Consider the following 19,137-nt stretch of genomic DNA (forward strand, 5'->3'; position numbering starts at 1 on the left):
ATTCTAGTTGTTTGGATTGTATGTTCCTAATGAAAGGAGTGACGCATGTACCTCGAATGCTGGAATTTCGACATTAACAGATATATTTTTACATGAGTTTTTTTTCCAACTAGTGGAGGGCCGACCGAACTTAACACCATTTTTTTAGTTGTTTATTTTAAGTATATACAGGGTCCGCCAAACAACATTTTCTTTGATAATCTAATGAATTTTCTTACAATTCTTTTTTATTTCAATTGAATTGAATTTGAAAATCCTTCCGGTTATTATGATAAATAACTTCATTTAAATGGCTGATTCGGCTAGCCATGCCGTAGCCTACACGATCGCTCCAATTTTTAGGCATGTTATTGTTTGTACGCAGCTGTATTGCACTAATGATTTCACGAATATTGTGCTTTAAAGCTTCATTCTATGGAGGTTATATTAACATTGTCATTCCGTTTGTAACTCCTCGAAATACTCATGCTAGACCCTACCAAGTTTATATATTCTAGATCAGGGTAAATTTCTAAGTCAATTTACGATATTCTTCTGTCTGTCTGTCCGTCTTTTGTAATCACTCTATCTTTCGAACAAATTAAGATATAGGGCTAAAATTTTGCACACGTGTGTGTATTGCCAGTAGACAGGTTAAGTTTCGTACAGGCCCAATATAATGTTTGGCATTTTAATGATTTTAGCGACATTATACACCGGAATTTTTCAATTTTCGTATTTAAAGTTGACAAAGGGTACTACAGCCTATGAAAAAAAAATCGTGTTCAGGTCAACGCTTTCGCATAGCAGCCAATTAAATGTACCTTCCTTTATTCGGTATTTTGATAATATTATCGACATTATTAACCGGAATTGTTTCAAATTTCGTGTGTGGATATCTTAATGACAAAAAATTTCATATGCAGGCCCACGTCTTCGTATAGCCCCCAAATTGCAGTTTTTATCTTAGCTGTATTTTTCGGAATTCTTTAAAAATGTTCAAGCTTCTTAGCTGCTTCTTTAATTGTTTATGTTACATATTAAGTATAAAGATTTCTTCTGCTCAGAAGCTTCCACTAACATTTGATATGGAATATTTATACCCTACACCACAAGGTGGTCAGGGTATTATGTCTTTGTGCATTTGTTTGTAACAGGCAAAAGGAAACGAGATAGACCCATAGTTCCGTTTAATGATCTGCATAGAATCACATTCTGAGTCGATTTATGCATGTCCGTCTGTCCGTCCCTCTGTCCATGTATTTTTGTAAACAAAGTACAGTTCGCATTTATTGCCCTATCCAGATGAAATTTTGCACAAATCATTTTTTTGGCCTAAGGACGAACCCAATTGAAATTGGAGATAATTGGTCAAAATTTAGATATAGCTCCCATATATATCTTCGTCCGATTTGCCTTTTATTGTGCACCAAACGTGTAATATCAGTCTGAATATATCGGTTCAGATATAGCTATAGCTCCCATATATATTGTTCATCCGATTTGTTATTTTTGTCCTCCGCAGCCGTAATATGTACTCTGTAACAACATTATTTTGGGAAATATATCAAATACAGCTCAGAAATACATTTGCTAAATTTTATCGAGATCGGTTCAGATTTGGATATAGCTCTCATATATAACTTCGTCCAATTTATCTTTGACTGTGCACCAAACGTCTAATATTTGTCCAAATGGGATGGAATTTCGCACTTACGACCTAAGCTAGTATGTCGAATTTGGTGAAGATCGGTTCAAATATAGCTATAGCTCCCATATATACTGTTCATCCGATTTGTCATATTTGTTACCACAGCCGTAATATGCACTCCATAACAACGATATTCAGGTAAATATATCAAATACAGCTCAGAAATATATTTGCCAAATTTTATAGAGATCGGTTCCGATTTGCATTTCAGTGATTGCTGTTCCAATGTATTTTGCATTTTAAGTTCCATTGGACGGATTACTGTCATTTGAAAGAATTAGGTCCACATTTGGAAATGAGCCCCATGATGCTTTTTCGGTCATTTTTTAATACTCTCCAACACACATAGTATGGAGGGTATATTAAGTTCGTCATTGCGTTTGTAACTCATCGAAATAATAATACTAGACCCAACGAAGTATATATATCAGCGTAAAATTCTAGGACGATTTAGCCCTGTCCGTCCACCCGTCTGTTGTAATCACGCTACAGTCAAAACGAATTAAGATAGGAAGCTAAAATTTTGCACAGATCTGGGCTATATCGGTCCACAATATCTTGTATCCCCCATATGTATATGGGAGCTATATCCAAAAAAAAGTCAAAGATATTTCTCTTGTACCAAATATCATTGTTTTGAAAGGAACATTTCGCATATAGAGGACTTAAATGTGAAATCGCAATAACTGCGACCTGTGTTTTGTTCACAAAAACAAAATGGGCAGAGAGACGGACAGACATGCATAGAACGATTCAGAATGTGATTTTACGAAGATCATCAGAAGGAACAATCTTTATTCATTTGGCATATTACAAACAAAAGCTCAAAGACAAAACACTCAGTGGTGTCGGTTATAAAAATCGAAGGCACATGTCTCCGCGTCGAGTGGGTTTTAGTAGATTTTTAAACAGTCTATATATATATATATATATATATTCATCTATAACAATATCACATTCAATACAATATTCCATATTCTATGCTAATGAATTTCTACAGAATCGGCCAGTTCATCGCATCCCTCAGATTCGATTGAATCTTCATATAAACCCTCCTTTTTGAGACGGAAAATCAAAATACTTTTGTATAGGACATAGATGGGATAGAATAGGCAAACGTGAGTCACTGTAAAGAAACAATAGAAAATAGATACAGAATCAATATTAAAAAAGTCGTTATGGACAAGTTACATAGATAGCTCAAATTATAAAGAGAAGATTTAATAATTTATTTAAAATTCAATTAAAAGCTGTTTCTTAAAAAATTTACACTTTCTCTACCATTTCTATTTAGTTTTTAATATTATTGGTGATCAAAAAATCTAAAAGAAAACTAAAATTAATGCAGAGTTTTCTTCGATCTGAAATTCGGATGAACAGCTGCACAGTTTCAGCGAACGTATGTATAAGTGTATAGTCCAAATTATGGATTTCAAAATTTAAGCTATGCAAGATTTTAGATATGTCTTGCGTTAAAGTTTCCAGCCACAGATACAGTTTCCAACGAAATCAGCATCAATTTAATATTTCGGCGGAGTTCAGAAGGGCCAGTTATACAGGGTGTGATAAAAAAAAACTTCAACAACGTCATTATTTTTTTTTTAAATTTTATCGAATGAAAGCAAAAATGTCGGAAATTGCATCAAATTTTAGATTAAGTTTAGATGTGTTTGAATTTGTCCCCTTTGGCCCGAATTATGGTCTTCCAACGGCCAATGGAGCCGTCACACGCTGCCTGAATCTTGTTCAGCGGTATTTTCGCACATTCCCGGCGAAGTGCTTGCTTGTAACCATCCTTGGGTGGCGCGTGCAGAGTGCGACTCCAGAATATTTTCGCTATAATATTCGGCATTTATTCTGATGCCACGGTCGATTAATAAAAGCGGAGTGCGACCATCGGCTGTTATGGCGGCCCATACCATCACCATGGCCGGAGCTTGAGTTCTGGTGGCCAACCGAAGGTGCACATTTTCAGCCGACCTCTTTGACAAGTAAACACGATTATTTTGTTTGATTACAAACTGCTGGACAACGAATGTTTTCTCGTCGGAGAAAACCAAATTCGACAGTTCACCACTTTCGGTTGAGTCTATTTTCTTTCTTTTGTGGTGTAAATTCTTGCACTTTTCGGAATTTCAATGGCTTTACCCCGAGCTCATTTTTCAATATGCGATATGTTCAGCTCACGAGCCATTTTTCGTAGGCTTCGATCAAGTCGCTTATTTACTTTTCGAACCATTTCTGCGGATGTTGCTGTTTTCTTCCGTCCACTTCCTTGACGTCGGCCTACGCTACCAGTATCATGGTAACGAGCGATGGTACCAGACACAAAAGATTTATTCACATTTAAAAGCTGAAGTGCTCTAACGATAGCCAATTGTAGTCTGCCAGCCAAATATAAAAAAATCACACTATCGTGCTTGAATTCCATCACGAATAACTTTTTTCTCTGGAAAATTCTCACCAAAATGCTTTTGCACGTTTGTAAAGAATATAATGAGCTGCCACTGGAATAATTTTAACAGCTATCGGACGAGTGGCTTAGAAATGACAGCAGTCTGAAGTTGGTTGCAGTTTTTTCATCTCACCCTGTAGCCGTTATTTTGAAGTCTATATGACCACGTGGATCTGCATAGGCAACCTTTACAATATTCAACTACGAAACTTGGAAAAATTCGGTGAACAATGTAAATAAAATCATCGGAAATACCGCGTATAGAGAGATACCGATATATGGGGGCTATACAAAGACCTAGACCTGCATAGACAGTTTTCTGTCTATATACGAAATTTGAAACATCTCCGGTGAATTATGTCGCTAATATCATAAAAATACGAAATATCGGAATTGCGTCAAATGTCGTATTTGAAGTTCGTAATGGGCACTACAACCTATGACGGAAAATTGTCTTTGCAGATCCATGTCTTAGTATAGCCCCCATACAACGGTACCTCTCGATATTCGGTATTTTGATGATATCAGTGGCATTATTCGCCTGAATTTGTTTCGAATTTCGTATTTCAAGTTCGGAATCGTTACAACAACCTTCAAAAACAATTACTTTCCAGCACCACGTCTTCGTATAGCCCCCGTATCAAACTATTTTTCGACAGAATATTTTCTTGAATTTTGTCAAGTTCCTTCCGTATGGTTGAGGGTTCTGCCCGGCCGAACTTAGATGCTTTTTTACTTGTTTAAAAAAAAAAAAAACACCTTTCAATATTCTGCTCTGCTGTTTTGTCTTCTTAGTCTACACGATCTTTCCCATCTCCACAGAAATATCGAAACCAGGGAAAGGCAAAAGCAAGAACGTGTGTCTGTGAAGGCAGAGAGTAATTGGGAGAACAAAAATGTGTAACTCGGACAGAATCAGTTGTAGTTTTATATTTCCAGATCTCAGATTTACTCGATTTTACACGTGAGTGAGAAGTGCTCGAAGAGTAAGAATTTTACAGGGAATTTCACTCTCTAATCTTTGGTTTTGTGTTAGAGCGCTTGTGAACACTCCTATTTGAAAAGTAAGAATGGGAGTCAACATTTTCGAATCATAGCTCCGAAAAGACATCGAGATTTTATGCCACTCGAATAAGAGCGAAAATGCCTCGCCCTAAATCGTTTTGTGTTGTACAAAATATTATGGCTCTAGATGTCTCGAACTAATCATCATCTGCATTTAGACAATTGTATGAAATGCCAGAGACTCAGCTTGAGCTGAGAACTGAGCTAGAATATTACCCTAATAGTACAATCCCATCTTGTTATTTAAGTTGCTACTTACAAAAATATCCCAGACCCGGTATAATTCGATCGAAATGTTCTTTTCTGGAGAGTTTCTTGGGATTATCTTTCGTTGAGAATTCATTGAGGAAACTGAAACACACCATGGCCAGAGTGTAGAAAAACACCGCTACCAAACTGATAAACGTTGTGGCAATCCAGGGGGCCATTAAATGGTGATTTTTCTGGAAAAAAAGTCAATATAACTTAAATCACATCAAAATAATTTTTAAACTTACCCTTAGAATTCCCACAATTAAAATAAGACACATAGTTACTTGTACGAAACAAACGATGATATAACCAGACAGAATTATAACATAATTCTGGACGGATTTTTTGTGTGTCTCATCGCCATCAACGGTGTGAGTGATGCACCCCACCAAATAGGCCACCGATAAAACACAGGCTGTAATGTGAACAAATGTCACAAATAAACCAAAAACTGGCCGTGTAAATATCTTTCTCAGGCCCATGATTGATTTTACTACGTTACTCTATCGTAAATTATTGTCGATTTGATCACAGCGCTATTTCTCTTGCAACTGATGTAATTATATATATGGGCATTAATATCATGGTCGCTATTTTAAGATCAAGCGTATGACCCATACTTTTTTTGCGGTTGACCACAGATGTTCAACATAAGAAAGCGTTTTGTCGCTATTTCACTTAACATTAATTATAATAAGAATAAATATACATTCATATGTACGTAATGAGGATGTCTCTATCTTATTTCTGGCCATAGCCTTTATAGGATATCTATTTCGGATGGATCGCCGAAGAACGAGCTTTTACTTCATCGATATATTCTTTGAGAAAACATAATTATGGGTTTTCTAATCTTGACTCAACCTACAAATCCCATTTCGTTTACAAAAGGAATGTCATCCGAAAGTTATGTTTTGAGTTGAAGACACTGGGCCACGGACACGAACATAAAAGATTGTTTGAAAGCTTAAATCGACATCAACAACTCATCGTAGTTTATTATGTATTACCCTGAGCAAAAAATATCCCGGAAGTAACTAAGCAGTCACACCTAAGCGATTGAAATCAACGCAGTTGATATCACTTTCTCATCGCAGAAGTTACATCCTTCGAAAAGAAATGAGCAACGTCCGCGATAATTTTAAGTTTAGTTTAACTAAATAGCGCACACAGCGTTAATTCTAATAATCACGGAAGTCGTTTCCTCGACAGTTTAGAATAAATTTGGAAATTTTAACAAAAAAAAAAAAATAAAATAAAATCCGTCCAAATCATAAAAAACCGAATATAGGGAGTTACCCTTATATTGAGGCTATACCAAAACGTGGACCTGCATATGCATTTTTTGTCATAGGACATTACAATATTCAAATTCGAAACTACTTCAAGTCGTAAGAAAGCTAGAGTGATTTCCACAGACGGACAGAAAGCAGTAGTTAAATCGACATAGAATTTTAAGCTGATCAAGAATATATATACTTTGTGGGGTCTAAAATGTATATTTCGAGGTGTTACAACCAGAATGACAAACTGTGGTGAAGACAAAAAAATTTTTATTATTGTTATACACTCCACCATACATAGTATGGAGGGTATGTTAAGATTAAGTTCGTCATTCCGTTTTTAACTCATCAAAATAATCATTTCAGACCTAACAATGTATATTTGTTCTTGATCAGCGTCAAATTCTAAGAAGATTTGACCCTGTCTGTCCGTCTGTTCTGATCACAACAGAGTCAAAACGACTTCAAATGTGTACCCAGGTCAAGTTCGAAGATGGGCTATATCGGTCCCCAATATCTTATAACCCCCATATAACGATTCCTCCCGATATTCGGTATTTTGATGATTTTAGTCACATGGAATTGTCTCAAAATACACACCAGGAGTTCTTTATGAGTACTTTACCTCCTGGAAGAGAATAGTCTATATAGGTCTCCGATATCGTATGTCCCCCAAACAAGAAGTTCCTTCTGAGTACTTTACTACCTGAAAGAGAACTTTGAATATTGGTTCACGTCTTCGTATAGCCCCCATATAAGAATTTGCATTTAAGTGGTATTTTTCAACGGATTTTTTTGAAAAATTTCAAGATCCTTCAAAATGGTGGAGGCTATTAAAAGTTCGGCCCGGCAGAACTTAGCTGCTTTTTTACTTGTTTATATTTTACAAAATTTTCTTCGTTTGAAAATATGATGTCCTCCTTGGGAATAGATCCCGGGTGTTCAGAGAGCAGAGAGCGCCACTAAGTAGTAACTCATTGACGATAAAAAGAAGACAACAGTAGTTTTGTTTTTGTAAAGTTCAACCTATCGGATATTTACCAGACAAGAAGCGTCGTAGAGGTGTCCTTTGGGAGAGGGTGTGAGAAACTCACTTCCAAATGTTTGCAGGACAAGCGGACCTCCGAAAAAATCGGTTGAAGCACGATTAAACTGTGATACTCGTTTGAATTGTCGCTCGAATAGAAGCGAGCATGCTTCACTTTTTTAAGGTGGGAGCAAAATTCACCCCAAACTGAGCATATACTACACTTACCGAACACTCTTCACAGCTAAATCAAAACACACACAAAATCAACAAAAATATGTCGCCCGATTTCACTAATAAAGTGCACTATAACTCTATTTAAAGCGATTCGAATCCCACTCCAATTTTTCAAACGGGAGTGAATCGGGAGCGCTCCTACAAAAAATAAAAGAGAGAAAATCAAACTCCATATAAAACTCCCAACCATCGAGCCCTCCTGCTAGCGGATAAATTTCACTACCGAGTTTAATCTGTGCTTTGGTTGGGATACATGGATTGTATGGAGCCATGCGAATTCATGGATTGTTTGGAGCCAATGAATTGTTTAAAGCAGGAATTCGGAAATTTATAATTTTAACAAGTAAAACACATTAAGAATCCACTACGAACTGCACATACCAATTTTTAGACAAATCTATGAAAATGGAGGTACCATTATATGGGGGCTATACAAAAACGTGGACCTATACATACAATGTTTCTCCACAAGCGCTGAACCGATTTTCACCAAATTTGATATGCTTGCTTCCAGACTGAATTCGGTCGGATGTGTCAAAATTCAGATCATTGGGCTATTTGGTGCTCAATTAAGCCGAAATCGGTTGAAGATATGTATGGGAGCTATATCTAAATTTTAACTGATTTTCACCAATTTCAATAGGGTTCGTCCTTGGGCCAAACAAATATTCTTTAGAAAATTTCATCTCAATCGGATAATAAATGCGACGTGCATTTTGTTCACAAAAATACATGAACAGACTGACATGTATAAATCGATTCAGAAAGTGAATTTTTGAAGATCCTCAAAAGTAACTTTGGTTTTATCTTGCTTCCTTCTCCATGGTACAAACAAATGCACGAAGACATAAAATCCTTACCACTAGGATAGGGTATAATAAGAGATTTTAGTATCTGCAACCACTCATCACCACTCTTTTATTCGACCTACCAACCCATTATTTTAACGTAGGAATACTCCACGAAAGTTGCCACTAAACGTCGAATAAATAATCACTTATTTAATGACTTTTAGTGCCAACAGTCGATAAGCAAGTACTTATTAATCGACTGCTACAAACATTAATTGTTGTTTAACGACTTGTATGTCGGCAACCTTTTCGTATTCTCTCGCTTCTATGTATGTATTTTTGGCACGGATATTCAAACCCCGTCTGTAGGCCTAACTCATTACTTGGTATGAGAAAAGTAAGTTAATTTGCCTTGTAAATTTTATAGGAATGACACATTATTTGTTTGTTTACTGACAAAACAGAGGGTGTATATTTGTAATTATTTTTGGTGCTACTGATAATACATAGAGTGTAAGTGGCCCATGTGAAACTTTTAATTCTAATAATAAAAAGAATTAATTCTAATAGTAAATAGGTTTTCTTAGATTGGAAACATTCAGAGGATGATAAGAACACATTTCGCATATGTTCAGCCAAGTGGAACTTATCACAAAGTTCTTTTCTAATTTAATTTCTTTGCCAGTTTTCAAATTAAGCTACTGATTTCAGCGATGATAAAGGCTGTTTTAAAAATAATAAACAAAATATTTTTCGTTTGAGTGTTGTGATGCCATTAGGGGACAACACTTCTAAGTGAAGACATTCCAAAACAAATTTGCAAATTAACAAAAAAATACAAATGGGGATTCAAGTAAATGCTGGTTATTTTATTGGATACTGGGATGTATATTCCGGAGGAGCCACTATTGTAATAAGTTTACTGTTTATGGCGATCGGTGCAGCTAATGGAGGAAATCAAATTATCGATGATAGTAGTACAGGTAAGTCAAAATAAGTGATAAAGAGCCTATAAATAAGGTAGCAATTCTAACAAAGAGGTCCTCTTGACTAATGGTGTGGAGAGCAGCTAATTAACTTTTTCTGCCATGCATGCTTTTATTCCCTCCACCATAGTATGGAGGGTATATTAAGTTTGTCATTCCGTTGGTAACACCTCCAAATAGACATTTTAGACCCCACAAAGTATATTCTTGATCAGCATAAAATTCTATGCCGATTTAGCAATGTTCGTCCGTCTGTCCGTCTGTGGAAATCACTCTAGCTTCCGAACGAAATGAAGTAAGTTGATAAACATTTACTCAAATGTGTATTATGTCTGCGGGACTTTTGGTATTGAAAATGGGCCATGTAGGTCCTTGCTTCGTATATAACGGTACCTCTCGATATTCGGTATTTTGATGATTTTAGCGACATTGTTTACCGGAATTGTTTCAAATTTTGTATTTGAAGTTCGTATGACAGAAGATTGTCTGTGCAGGTCCACGTCTTCGTATAGCACCCATATAACGGTACCTCCCGATATCCGGTATTTTGATGCTTTTAGCGACATTATTTACCGGAAATGTTACAAAATCGGTATTTGAAGTTCGTAATGGATACTACAGCCTATGACAGAAAATTGTGTGTGTAGGTCCACGTCTTATAACCCCCATGGTACCTCCCTATATTCGGTATTTTGATGATTTCAGCTACATTATGAACAATTTTTTTTAAGTTTCGCATTTGAATATTGTAATAGCTTATGACGAAAGTTGCCCTTGCAGGTCCACGTCGTCGTACGTAATACACGGCTAGTTTCGGTATTTTTAAGATTTTAACAGAATTTTTAACGGATTTTATTTGTTTGAAAATTGCTAAATTTGTACCAAATGGTGGAGGGTTTTCAAAGTTCGGCCCGGCCGAACTTACAGCTTTTTAACTTGTTTTAATTAAAAAACATGGCATATATTACTCGAGAATTTTTTAAGATTCTAGCCACTATATAGGTTAGATATTTTGTTATGATTCTCTTTGGAGACCCACTATAGATTTTTTACACAACCTTCATAACGATAATTTGCCAAGTATGTTCTGAAATTCAATTTTGTATCATTTCAGTTGCTATTGCAATCGCGTTTTTAATCATCATTTTATATTGTGCTATTATGGTTGCTGTTGCAGGGTTTCTTATAAAAGGTATGAAAAATGTAAGTAAAAAAGATATGTTATATCAGAAATAAGACATTCCTGAATGTGTAATACTCGGTATTTTTAAAGTTTTTTTTTTTTTTGGAAATTTTAAGATAGTATTAAAGTTGGCAATGATGGAAGATAATAAGTTGGTTGGTCCGGTTTTTCAGTATATTCAATATAAGTGTAAACATAACGTATGACCCATTCCGATCCGTCTCTCCTAAACATTTCCGCAAGATATCATTTTTTATAGCCTCCACCATACATAGCCTGGAGGGTATATTAAGTTCGTAACTCATTCTTAATTCTGACTGAGTCTCATTCTTGGTCAGCACAAATTCAAAGACGTCTGTCCGTCTGTTGTAATCACACTAGAGTCAAAACGAATTAAAATGGAAAGTAAAAATTTTGCACAAATTAGTCTTTTGTCTGCAGGGAGGTTCGAAGATGGGCTATATCGGTCCACGATATCATGTAGCCCCCATGTAACAGTACCCCCGATATTCGGTATTTTGATTATTGTAGCCAAATTCGTCGATGGAATTGTCTTAAAATCCACACAGGGAGTTCCTTTTGAATACTTTTTCTCGTGGAAGAACATTGTCCATATCGGTCCACGATATCGTATAGCCCCATATAACGGTACCCCCCAATATTCGGTATTTTGATTATTGTAGCCACATTTTTCAATGGAATTGACTGATATTCTACACAAAGAGTTCTTTGTGAGTACTTTATAACCTGGAAGAGAATTATCACGATATCGAATATGCCCCATCTAACGGTACCTGCCGATATTCGGTATTTTGATGATTTTAACCACATTTTTCAACGGAATTATCTTAAAATCCAAACAAGGGATTCTTTCTGAGTACTATACCCCCCAGAAGAGAATTGTCTACATGGGTCCACGATGTAGTATATCCACCGATAATCGGTATTTGAATGATTTTTGCGACATTATTCACCGGAATTATTTCAAATTTCGTACATAAAGTTCTGAATCGTTACTACAGCCTATGACACTAATTATTTATACAGGACCACGTCTTCGTGTATCCCCCATATAACGGGTTTCATTTGAGCGGTTTTTTTTCACGGATTTTTTTTTTTTTTTTTTTTTTTGAAATTATTTAAGTTTTTTTTTTTTAAATGGTGCAGGATAGAAAAAGTTCGGCCAGGCCATACTTAGATGCTTTTTTACTTGTTTAAAACTAGTTTTAAAATAGGACAAAGGGTCTCTGTTGACTCAATAAGAGAACAATAACAGTTAACAGAAGAGTAACAGTAACATTTGGGTGGATCATCTCATTTTGAGAACGCGATAAGATTTGTAAATAGAACGGTCTTATTATCCCAATGTGGAATTGTGAAAAATTAAATTTCTCTTGCTCACTCATTATTTATGTTAACTCCTTTAGAATAGACCAATGCTAATGATCCCTTTTTTGGTGGTAACATTTATGAAAATTGTTGCCTATCTATGTGGCATTACTGCAACATTTCTGTGGTCTGTGAAAGCTGAAACGCTGCGTCTTGTATGTGCGATCAATATAGGTAGGTAGTCAGTTAAGTTTGTAATAGTCTGGCAAACATATATATGACATTACATGCACGTGTCATTATCTTATCTTTCAGTTATTGAAAGTGTGAAATTCGTATTGATATACAACCTTTATCGTAATCTGAGGAATGAAGAGCGAATTGATCCGGAAGCGATTATGCAGGTGGGATTAATATACGAGAAGCTGCACGCAGAGAAAAAATATTTGTCGCTTTTGTTGGAACAATCATGTATGTTTTTGTTCCAGCAATTCATTTGTTTTCTACAAACATTGCAATTGCAAATCCAAAAACACAATCTTTGCTCCAAACATAAAAAACAAAAACAACTTTCCTAATTCCGAAGTATTGTAAAAATCGTTAACAATACCGATAGTTAGACTCGTCATAATTTAGAATGTTTACAAAAAATATTGTCATTAATAACTGGTTTTTTGGTGTTTGAAATTGCTTTTTTTTCAGGAGATACACATTTTCTATTTTCTTATCTCCCTGCCGTTAACTCGCTCAGTATTTACTCTATTTGAAGTTGCATTCTTTGTCGTGCTCTCTTTTTTTGTGTTTAACAGCCGGTGAAGTTTTTTGTGTCTTCTCCGAAATCAGTTTTTGTTCGGGATTTGAAGAAGGTGGTTCAAAACAAAAAGTAGACATGAGTGACTTCAAGCTTTTAAAAACAACATTCCAAAACAATAATGAATTTGTTGCAGTGTTATTTGATGGAATTAATGATTATAAATTGTTTGCAAATGAAGGTAATATACAAATGTGAAAAGTTTAAACAAAAAAGTATTTCAAATCATAAAAGTTTGACATCATTAAATAAAGTGAATTCTTTAAATATTTTACAACTGTTGGTGTATTGTATGTGAAAAATTTAACAACAAAGACAGCATAGTAGGCATTGTGTATTTTTTGTTTTGTTTTGGTCGCGTGTTTTTTTTTTTTTTTTTTGTGAAGCGTGGTGGTTGGTTGTTGAAATAAAGAACAAAACAAACAAACAACGTTACTCTCTCTTCCCTTTTCTTGTAGTGTCATCAAATTTGTTAGAAACAGAAAACCACCAGCTTTCTGCGTCGAAAACCCTGCGTGTAAATTAGATTTTAAATTCAACCCAATATGTTTTGCAATACCGGCAAAGTTTAAATCAAAGAAACCACTGCTTTTCAATCTGTGTGTGAGTTGTTTTGAATAGCTGAAACAAAAAAAGTTGGTTGAAGCAGACGTTACAAAAGAGAAAACGAAAGGAAAGCTTCAATAGAAATAGATTTGGTTTGTTTTTATTGTGGCCAAATAATTGTAGATCTGTTTTACTTAACAGCAGCTGAAGTAAAAATAACATCAAGTTTAGTTCAAGTGGATAATTACAATTAATATAAATAAGCTGACGTCTTGCGAATGCTGAATTTCAAATTGATGTTAAAATTAATTTTAAATAAAATATTATTGTTTACATTTGTAGTTAAGAAAACTTATAATATACCACCGGCAGCTGAAGTGGAAATTTATAATAAGAATTTTCTAATAATTCCAAGTATATTCACCGCTTTGGTTCAACAATACATATCTTCAACCGATTTTGTTTTGGACATAAAATTAAGTGGTAAGTATTTCAGTAATTTATGATTATTGATCAATATTTCTCACACATTTTCATTTTTAGATGATAATTCAGCATCAAATTCGACCGCAGACATCGAATCGCAATTATCACAAAAACCCGTTTTTCAAAATACATCGTCCGAAATTTACCAAACGCTTAATGATGACGATTTATGCTTAAGTCATAATAGTTCAGTTGACAGACATGTTTATCCTAGTATTCCTACAACAGAGGTATATTGAAAAACTTAGGAATCTTGAAAACCTTTTGATTTTCTTTTGGTATAGGAAATTAAACAATTGGCTGAAATACGGCATTTAATGAAATATAATACCCTGGAAAACAAAGACAGAACAAATATTGCAAAAATTATTATATCACATATCTTGAGAGAAAACCCAAATAGACGGTAAAATAACATTAATTTACTATTGAGTTACCTTCACTGATTTTTGTTTCTATTTCACAGTATTTACAAAGAGGTTTTTTTTAAACTTTCACAATCTATTATAGAAGTGTTCCCATCAGAAGTAATTGAAACTTACTACGTACCTTTCACTAAAGGACACTTGGCAAAAGGAAAATTATTTGACTCCTATAATAATAAAAGAACTAAATTAAGCACACAAGGACTTATAAATAGGCGTACAAATTTAAAAAAATGTAATTATACCCAATTTTACATATACAGGTTCTTCAATACTTATTTTTGAACCAAGAAAATGAACAGTAAACGTTATTATTCTTGTTTACGTAGGTAAATTTTAAATTTATTTTAAACGTTGCAAGTAGATCAACTAATTTTTGAAATCCACGTTTTTATTAAAATTATCTGAATTTTGTTATAAATTTATCCAAATATTGTTCGTTTTCTTTATTCGAAAACAATTACTTGACAAACTGTATATTTCAATATAATCTAATATCGCATGGGTTCGATGCTCACTACCATGCTTTCAGAATGGAATATGAAAATGAATTCCTTTCGGTTAATGTATTGTCATTGGAATCAAGTTACACGGCATATATTTGCACATCCAAAGAAGACTCTTATTTTTTAAACTAATTATAATTTGTTCAGTATTATTTGTAATTTTTAAGAATATAAGAATATGAAATAAATTTTTTTTCGAAATGACATATTATATTTTATTAAAATAATGCATTTCTAACATTCCAACCTATGGGTGTTATAAATTCTAACAATATTCATTTTCCATTATGCCAAAAGTGCAAAAATAAATATTGTTACTTCCGACCAAAACTATTGTAAGTTTTTATAATACCCATTCTCAATTTTGACCAAAACTATGGCTAATGGCAAAAATAAATATTGTGACTTTTGATAAAAACTATTATAAATTTTACAATATTCATTTTTCATTTTGATCTAAACTATAGTGATTTGCAAAAATAAGTATTGTTACTTGCGACCAAAACTATTATAGACCAGTGCGACAATAACAATAGTTGGACTGACAATACTACATAATAAATCCAACTATACCTTTACAATACATATTTTACTCTTCGAATATTGTTGGAACAAACATATTTTCTTCTCTGCGTGTGTGATTATGTTGGTGGAATATGCATGGATGAAGTTCAATTTTAACTTTAATATGCAAATGTGGAAAATAGAATATATATTTTCAATTTTAATCCTAGAAGTACAGTACCTTAAAACGCATCAAGAGTGTTTCAAATAATGTAATCTAGATGGCAAAGTTATGTACAATCGCTGCGAAAGCCTTTTATTCTTTACACATAGCTTGTATGTATCTTAGTTATAAATTAAATTAACAAATAAAGATTTCACTCTCACATCGCAGTGATCCATGATACAAGTATAAGACCACCTTCCAGCTCAGATGATTATCAAAAGATCTGTCAATTAAAAAACAAACGTCAAAATATAATTTTTAATGTTATGCGAAAATATTTGTTTGGTCATTGTAAAGATAAAAAACAAGTTAAAAAGTATCAGTCGGTTTTGCCGATAGATGTATACCCTCAGCCCATGTTCGATTATTTAAATATATTTTGACTTGTGTTATGATTAATATGATATAAATATTGCGACGTGCCTGGTATGGATTATATCCACTTCTTCCTTCACTTTATATGCCTAAGTTCGGCATGTCCCAGTAGTCGGCACTTTTTATTTTTAAGCCCAAATAAATGAAACTTTTATAACTAAATGTATTTTGTTTACTTCAAATATATTGTCAGCTATCTTTGTGTACAATTTCGCTAAGAAAAGATGATTTATTCTAATAAAAATTAAATTTTTGTCTGTGAAGGCCCTCAACAATCCATATTCTTAAGAAAAGTACAATAAAGACGTCGAATCAGTTTAACTAAACAAAAATATTATATTTTTAATGAATTAATTTATTATTATTATTAATTATTCTTACAAAAAATTGGTATGCCGACTGTTGGAACATGCCATACCGACAATTGGCAAGTGGTGCCAAAAAAGCATTGTTTTAATAAAACTACAAATTTATGAAATTTAATAAAAATATATAAAAACTTTATTTATTATTGAAAAAAACTATCTGAATAAACTAACTTTGTAATAATTGAAAAGTTCCACTCAGAATGGTGAGCGATTAAAAAGGCGAAAATCCTAAAATTGCCGACTACTGGTACACTTACCCTATGTGATAAGTTTTAGAAAATGTTAAAATGTGCGTGAGGTACCAGTATTCCATTTTTATACTTCATCTAATACAAATAAAAATATTGGGAAAGAAGAAAATCGAATATTTATATCCAATTTTAAGCGAAATCATAAATTCCGCTAAATTTCATATTAATATCAGGCTTCTTGTTGACGTAACATTTAGGCATTTCAACTTGTAAATAATCGCTAGATTGTTTCGCAAGTTATGACAGATAAAATTATTAAAAATTGTGACCCTTTGTGGGTGAGGTACCAGAAGGGGTTCGCAGATATATATCAACTTCACAACAGATCTTGTGTTAACAAAAATGTTTGTATGTGTGAAATCGGAAGAGAGTTGAATACTTTTTTCTCTTCTTTCCTTAGCGATTTATTTTTTTAAAATATTGAACCCCCATATGGGGAGGTACCAGAAGGAATGGGCCTATGTCTACCTTTTTTATAACAGATCCTGTGTTGATAGAAATACTCAGACGTGCCAAGTGTAAGTGGAATCGGATGTTAATTTCACGTTTTAATGAGCTTAATGGATACTCAAAATGTCGATCTTTTGTGGGGAATGTACTAGAATATGTGGGCCGATATATTCCATTTTAACACCAGATCATTGGTTAATAAAAATATTGGGATGAGTGAAAGTTTGAAGACAATCGGGCTCTTACATCACATTTTATAAAAATTGTAATTATTCAAAACTTGATGGAGTGGACCGATATTGTCCATTTTCGCTCTTGACCTAGCACTGACGAAAATATTAGGATTCGGAAAGTTGAAACAAAATCGGGTTATCGTTTCCCTTTCTGTGCAAAAAATATATTTTTTGAAAATGTTTGTGGGGGAGGTACTATAAGGAGTGTACCGATATTGTCTATCTCCGAACTCGATATAAGTCTGACAAAAATATTACGATGTACCAAGTTTGGACCAAATCGGATACTCCCTTCGAGAGACGGACGGATTTGGTCCAAGGAGACCTAGGGTTTAAAACTGTTATTTCGACTAGGCACGTTGTGACCGTATCAAATGATATATACCCTCTGCATGGCTGAGGGTATAACTAGCCATATTGATAAGGGTATAACTAGCCATATGGTTGTGGGTATACAGTAACCGATTCGAAATACAGAAATTACGGAGGAAGCAAGATATACAAAAAAAGAGGTGTCAGGGAAGAAATCATTTTTTGCCGTCCCCAAGGATAAGGGCAAAATGGAGTGCACTTTGTTAAGTTCGAGTGTTCGAACCGCTGCAATATGGATCATATTGTAAAATCCGGAATAGATTATTGTCAATGCTGTCCCAGAATACCACTGAAGCACATAGGTAATACTTCGAACTTGAGGTGAGGGATTATGACATTACGTTGTTCCAATTCTTGAACACAATATTGGGTTATTTATATTTTTAAAATGAAGCACAGATTTTTACAATACACAAAGGAATATCCATCAAGAAAATCCGACCAAAATGTATAAAGACTAGGAAGCACAGGCCGGGTAATAATAGACGTAAATAAATTCAGGATAATTTTAAAGTTATCATAAATATTTACAGTCCCATAACTTTCGCAGCTGTAATGGACACATACGTAGAATTGATAAAGGAACTGCGAAACCGGAATAAGGAGTTAAATTAAGAGCTTTTGCAAGCTAGTAAGGGCCTTGATTTCTGATGGTCAAATGAAAAACAAATTAATGTGGCATAGTGGAGTGGAAAGACATTTCCAGCGCTGTTTGTTTGCACACGGCTGGTCAGAGAGTATACAGGCATTTATACAACAAGTGATATCCGTTGCCCAGCATCTCAACGCTACATCGCTGATGCAATAAAATTTGTGTAAAAGAAGGATTCTTACTGTCACCTCTTGAAATCATGCCCCAAGTAAATTATATTTCGTTAGATATGCGTAAAATATGTGTTTTGTCATTTGACGAAATTAAAGTTACGGAAACGTATGAGTACGACTTGTTATAATGGCCAGCGGGATTAAAAGAGTTTTTAAGATTTTGACTGAATGATATCAAAACAAATCCTTTTACACCTGATGGTTATCCTGTAGTAGCTGTTGTTTGTGAAAATTGTTTAAAAAAAAACCGAAATTAACTGCACTGCACAAATCGTAAGTGGATGTTAATTTTTAGAGTAATCGATTTCTTACAGAAAAATGAGACAATAAATGATCCAGCGTTAGGCCTGCATGAACACAGCAGGGCCCAAGTAATACTCGATATTCCACAAGTATTATGGGCAAGAGGCACACAAAATACATTCATACGAACCGTCCAATTTGGAACTATCTTCAACAGA

General features: G+C 34.2%; 3 protein-coding genes across 3 annotated transcripts; 2 read left to right on the plus strand and 1 right to left on the minus strand.

Moving 5' to 3' along the window:
- Positions 1–1,075: 1,075 nt before the first annotated feature.
- LOC131801721 (uncharacterized) lies at positions 1,076–6,001 on the minus strand. Its single transcript, XM_059120659.1, has 3 exons — positions 5,708–6,001; positions 5,470–5,653; positions 1,076–2,816 (listed from the first exon to the last, which is right to left on the minus strand). The coding sequence occupies exons 1-3, from the start codon at positions 5,942–5,944 to the stop codon at positions 2,674–2,676; spliced, it is 564 nt and encodes a 187-aa protein (XP_058976642.1). The 5' UTR covers positions 5,945–6,001; the 3' UTR covers positions 1,076–2,673.
- A 3,550-nt stretch (positions 6,002–9,551) lies between these two features.
- On the plus strand, positions 9,552–12,876 carry LOC131800526 (uncharacterized). The gene is made up of 4 exons (XM_059120701.1): positions 9,552–9,783; positions 10,901–10,989; positions 12,397–12,532; positions 12,614–12,876. Exons 1-4 carry the CDS (start codon positions 9,642–9,644, stop codon positions 12,874–12,876), a joined length of 630 nt encoding a protein of 209 aa, XP_058976684.1. The 5' UTR covers positions 9,552–9,641.
- Positions 12,877–13,058: 182 nt separating this feature from the next.
- On the plus strand, positions 13,059–15,238 carry LOC105261834 (uncharacterized). Its single transcript, XM_059120660.1, has 5 exons — positions 13,059–13,290; positions 13,998–14,138; positions 14,199–14,371; positions 14,426–14,547; positions 14,608–15,238. Exons 1-5 carry the CDS (start codon positions 13,188–13,190, stop codon positions 14,849–14,851), a joined length of 783 nt encoding a protein of 260 aa, XP_058976643.1. The 5' UTR covers positions 13,059–13,187; the 3' UTR covers positions 14,852–15,238.
- Positions 15,239–19,137: the final 3,899 nt, after the last annotated feature.

Source organism: Musca domestica, unplaced genomic scaffold (genome assembly GCF_030504385.1).
Source record: "Musca domestica strain aabys unplaced genomic scaffold, Musca_domestica.polishedcontigs.V.1.1 17, whole genome shotgun sequence".
Classification (NCBI taxonomy): domain Eukaryota; kingdom Metazoa; phylum Arthropoda; class Insecta; order Diptera; family Muscidae; genus Musca; species Musca domestica.